General features: G+C 43.4%; 1 protein-coding gene across 1 annotated transcript; it reads right to left on the bottom strand.

Moving 5' to 3' along the window:
- Nucleotides 1-4839: 4839 nt before the first annotated feature.
- On the bottom strand, nucleotides 4840-5313 carry LOC144687822 (polyubiquitin-like). Its single transcript, XM_078554344.1, has one exon. It carries the CDS (start codon nucleotides 5305-5307, stop codon nucleotides 4840-4842), a length of 468 nt encoding a protein of 155 aa, XP_078410470.1. The 5' UTR covers nucleotides 5308-5313.
- Between the last annotated feature and the right edge of the window lie 541 nt (nucleotides 5314-5854).

Genomic DNA, 5854 nt, shown 5'->3' on the forward strand with positions numbered 1-5854 from the left:
CTGCCTGAGGGGGTGGTAGAGGTGGGAACCCTCACAACATTTAAAAAGTATTTAGATGGGCACTTGAAATTCCACAGCATACAGGGCTACAGGCCAAGTGCTGGAAAATGCGATGGGAAAAGTTAGGTGCTTGATGGCCAGAACAGACACGATGGGCTGATGTGCCTGTTTCCGTTCTGTATAACTCTATGACTATCAAGCACTCATTCTAACTCAGACCCTATGATGAAAGGCACTTCCTGTGACACGTCAATATAAGGAAACAGGGAAGGGATTACAATGATATGGCTGGTATAGCAGGATGGCATCTCCACATTGGCACCAGTGATGTAAATTATAAAATTCTTGATTTTGTACAGATTGAGGAGTGGGTACAAAAACTGAATTTGGCCACAGAGTGGCCTGTGTCCCGAGCAGTGATACGTAGATAAGTGCTTGATGGCTGGCACAGACACGATGGGCCGAAGGGCCTGTTTCTGTGCTGTATAACCACATGACGCTACGACTCTAAGACGGTACAGTATTTCTTGGGCGGCTGCCTGAGTTGAGTTGGTTTATGTGAGATTTGGGGAGAGTGAGAGAAGGTGAAGGTGAGGTTGATGAGACCTGATTTGAATGGCAGAGCCAGTTCAAAGGACTAAGCCTCTACTCCTTCTGATGTTCTTGTTTGATTTGACAGTGCAGCAATATTGTAAAAAGCTTGTCAAATGAAAGATTGCTTCTATTCTGAACTGATAGTGAGGGTGATTGCAGATTGAACTACAGATCTAGAGCCAACCCAAAGGGGCAGTGGAGTCAGTTCTCCTCTTAAAAATTAAGTTAGACATTTTGGCTGAGATAATCACCTTAGTCTGATGTAGCATGTAACTGAGCTGGAGAGGCTCTCCATCAAAAGTGTGCCCTCAAAATGGCTGCTGTAATACCCTTTCCATGATCTTACTCTGATTTTCTTCCACCTTCTGGAAACAAATTAACTCTTGCAATTAAATGAAGCAAGGGAGTGGGGTCCCCATATTTCCCTTTCTTTGTGCCCAGTTACCATCCCTGAAAATCAGCACCAGTTTACCAGTGGCAGTTCTTCACCGATCAGAGATGGGGAAGGTGAAGAGGAGAAAGGTGCTGGAGGCCAATCAGGATGAAGGTGCCGAGAAGTAAGGTGGGTCCAAACACCTCATGAGCATCAAACAGGCGCGAGCACTGATCCTTGCAGCACCCGGCTAGTTACGTCCTGCCAACCAGAAAATGGCCTGTTTATTGCTACTCTCTGTTTTCTGACCATTAACCGATTCTCAGTTCATGTAATATATTAGCCCCAATCCCATGAGCCCCAATCTTTTGAAATAAGCTCATTGACGGTATTTTATTGAATGCCTTTGGATAATCCAATTAAAATAAATCCACTGGTTCCTCCTCATCTACCCTGCAACTCAGAACATCAACAAACCTCAACAAACTTTAACAAATGTATAGAACACAGTTTCCCTTTCATACACCCATGTTGACTTTGACCAATCAAATTATGATTTTATAAGTGCCCTATTATCATGTCCCTAATAACAAATTGTCGCACATTCCTTTCTGTTGATGTCAGGCTAACTGGCCTATACTCCTTCCTGATTCTTTCTCCCTTCGTTTCTTGAATAGTGGGGTTATGTTTGATCCTCCCAATCCATGAGGACTGTTTGAGTATCTATGGAATCCTGCAAGACCCAGTGTGCCCACTATCTCTGTAGCCAGATCTTTTACCCCCTATGAAGGCGGTGATGGGTCCAGGGAATCTGTTGCCTTTTCGTCCCATGAATTTCTCTCGTACTTTTTTCAGGATACTATTAGATTAATCCTGGGGATTTTAATTTTCATAGCGACTGGATGAAATAAATCTGCTGTAGTAATGTGGGGGATAAGGTTATAGAATGCAGTCAAAAATATTTTCTAGATCAGTGTCAGCAACCAGCCACAAGGAGAGGTCCCTAATTCTGGCAGTAGATAGGGAACACAATCTTGGGGACTCCTGGGTGTGGCTCCAGAGAACAGTATCCATCCCTCTGATTATACTGTCCTCTGCCATTACCACATTCCTTCCCCACAGCTTGCCCTCAACATAAATGGCCTCATGTATCATGGTTCTGTGGTCAGTTTTCTCATCCACCAGATTTTTTTATCATTCAGACAGGCAGCAGGAAGCCCATGCCTGTTAGATAAGGACAATGGCTGAGGTCCCCTGCACTGCACGATTGTGCTACGCTGTCTATGTTCCTATTTTCTTATCCGCCTTGTGTCTCCTTACTAACCTGACCCGCAGCCACACCCTCCTGTCCCTGACCACTATTTAGACACTATGGGGCACTACGTAACCTAAGGAGTGTGACTGCCTCTTGGATGAAGTGTCCAGCTAACAGTCTTCCTCCCTAATGCCCCACAATGCCTGCATCTCGGATTGAAGCTCGACAAGTCGGAAGTTGAACTTCCTTGATGTTCAGACACTCACTGTGGATGTGGTTGTCAGCAATTGCAATGCTGTCCACAAACTCCCACATGCTGCTTTTGTTGCAAAGTACCTGCAATGCCATCACTATCTACCCAGTTTTATTTATTTCATTAATTAACATTTATGCATTTAAACAACTTAGCTTATTTTGTTAACCTTTACGATATAGCTTTAAGTGATTGGTATATTGATATTTATCTGTAAATTACCCATTTCCTCCCCATTCGGTGATGTCACTTTGTGAATGCAACAAAGCCCTGAGTTTACCAGCACTTCTGGCCATTTATGAAGCAGTCATTGGCAGCATTCCCAAAAAAAACACAACTGCTTTGATTTGAAAGCCTCTTGTTGAATCCTTTGGCTGCATTGAGTTTCTGGAATGTCTCAGTCACCAGGGTGTCCCTGACATTATGCCACACCTCCAGCTTTGCATTGCAATGTGGGTGTGGTCTCTCATGATTCAGCCTTAGCACTGCATGAGAAACCACCGTCTCCACTAGCTGCATGAGATATATGCTCACGAAACAATGATCTGTTAAAGCCTGTGCCCTGATATCTTTGTGTTTGGTTCCTTCACCAAGGAAGAGGTTTCTGTCCCCTCCAGGGAGAGAAAACTGTTTCCCTGTCATTTCCTCCCAGTTCTGTCTGCTCCCTGGTGCACCGTGAACCACTGACTGATAAGCTTCCACCTCAGTAATTCCCTTGTCTCAAGTAAGTGCATCGGGACAGGTGTTTGAATAAGCAAGTTGTCTCTTGGAAGTTTCTAGTATTCCAAACTGGAATAATTAGAAAAGCATATTTTCTTAATTATTAAATGTGACCAGTGTGAACTTAATTTTTGTACAAATTGCTGCCTTAGTCTCAGAATGACAAAATCACACAGCACAGAAGAGGCCCTTTGGCCCATTGAGTCTACACCGACATGGGAGAAATGCCCGACCTACCCACCTAATCCCATTTACCATAATTAATACTCTTAGTTGATCGCTCAGTAAAGAATCAATACAGACATGATTAGCCAATAGTTCTGTGTTGTAAATCTTTATCGTTCTCACAAAAACCTGAGTATTTGATATTTTTACCCAAAGCTGTGATGCTGTGAGAACCATTGAGATTGTCCAGTCTGAGCATGTGCAGACTGAATGTTTTGGTACAATTTGTTCATCGGCTCGCCGGCTGCCTCCGTTCCTGATCCCATCAGGGCCTAAAAATCCTGCCCAGATTCTCTAACATATCATGTTAAATGCCACAGAAGATCAACCGGTACAATATAATTAATATAATTAAACAGTGGAAAATATGGGCTGGTGATCTGGGCTGGTGTGATTCTTCAATATTGTCCATAGGTGTCTCATTCATAGCTGATTGTGCCATCAACACTTGTTAGGGTAAATGATCATAACCTAGGTTTAAATATGCATCCCGGTTGGAATGCAGGGAACGCCACAGACAATACAGACAGATAGAAACACACATTCCAATTTTTATTAAAATGGACAACTTTACTTTCAAATCACATTGGGTATTTTGGCAAATACAATGTGCAGGCCTGACATCCTCTGCTCTTACACAACACTAAGCACCCAGATTAAAGCATTCCAATGTTAAACACATACAATTCTCCAAGAACACATTAAGGTTAAAGCAATTACTTGTAGATGACCTTAAGTCATTTTAAAATGAAGCTGGAAGACACTCATTGTTGATCCTTTGGAATTTTTGGCATGGCCCCTCCTATTCAGTGAAAGAGCTTTGGAATTGCCACATCAGCTAACTAATGGTCCCTGAGAGTGAGAAGGTGGATTCGTACTGAATGAGAGGCAAGTTTGGAGCTGTGGATCAGGGACTGGATCATTATTGGCCTAAATCTTCAGTAGAATTTTGAAGAGTAACAGGACATACTTTTGACCAATGATCGGCCAGGATTGATGTGAATCAAAGTATCACGAGTCAATGATCAGAATGGAACACGTTGCATTAGCAGTCCCCCCGAATCCTTCTATATTGTTAATTAAGTTGCTGACCCTTGTAAAATTGTGTCCAATGTTTTGTACCTGCATCTTTCCTCAGGTGAGAATGCAGGAAGGTGACCTGCACCCAGGCCTCAGTTGGTATCATTTCCTAGCCAAACATTATCTGTTGAATAAACTTCCTGTTGTTATGGGAACTGGGGCAGACAGGAATAAGATTCAAAAGTATCATGGACAAGTCAGTTACTGTGCAACCTGGGACTCTTACCAACTGCAGCTGAGAAAACAGGAGTATATGAAAAAATTGATCAATTGAGGCACTATAAATAATTTACTTCTGTAATAGCTAGAGTTCATGGTATAAACCGCTGCAAGTGCAGGTTAACCACCTCGTAGACGGAGCATGAGGAAGATGGTGCTCCCAGGCTGAATATTGTAATCGGCGAGTGTCCGACCATCCTCCAGCTGTTTCCCCTCGCAAACCAGACGCTGCTGAGTGGCTGGGACACCCTCCTGCCGTTGTACTCGTGCTCTAAAATCCTGAACAGACTCAGAAGGAAGAACGTCATATGTAGATGTTTTCCCCTTGTCATTCTTCAGGAATATCTGCATCCGCTCCTCGTTCTTGACAATCAGCATGACAGCATCGCTGGGAGAGACATTGTAGTCACACAGCCTCTTGTTGTCCTTCAGCTCCACAGTGCTCCCATTTTGCACCACCAGGCGCTGTTGGAAATAGGGCACATTGGCTTTTTTGTATATCATCATCTTGAGAGCCGAGATTTGGATGGAAGGGTCAACATCAAGTTCAATATCTTCACCGGTCAAAAACCTCACCTGGAGCCTCATCTTGTCAAATTGCTGTTAAGAGATGAACAGGATGTCAGTGATGGGGACATTTTATATCACGAGTCAATTGCTAAGAATGAATGAAAGAATTTAACACGCAAGACGCATTGTCCCAGGCATTGGCTGCAAGCGCAGAAACTGAGGGGTAACTGTTGTGTAAATTTCATCTGCAATAATAGCAACATCTGGCTTCCTACATGATACCTGAATCGCCTAGACACCAATCTTCACCAACTCCTCCCTTCCTGCCAGACAAAAAGCACCAGATTCACATATCTGTTCCCCTGATTGCATTTGGCTTTGTCTTTGCTGCTCTATGCTGACTTGTTAAGATATTCAGAAACCCCCTGGGATCTGCGTACTGAGCTGCAATGCTAGCATCTGTCTGAAGTAGCCCTCAGTGAGCTGTGTAATGTGGCACAGTCTGTGTTTGGGTTCATGGGGAGATAAGAACATGGGCTTGGAAATTCTGTGGGTTTCTCTTGATCTTGCACCATAGCTTCAGCAATTCATCAATGGAGTCTAAGAGAATGGTTGTAAATGAAGG

The sequence above is a fragment of the Cetorhinus maximus genome, chromosome 12, assembly GCF_964194155.1.
Source record: "Cetorhinus maximus chromosome 12, sCetMax3.hap1.1, whole genome shotgun sequence".
NCBI lineage: Eukaryota > Metazoa > Chordata > Chondrichthyes > Lamniformes > Cetorhinidae > Cetorhinus > Cetorhinus maximus.

Excerpts from the sequence above, each read along its gene's own strand:
- LOC144687822 (XM_078554344.1), bottom strand. The coding sequence starts at position 5,307 with ATGAGGCTCCAGGTGAGGTTTTTGACCGGTGAAGATATTGAACTTGAT.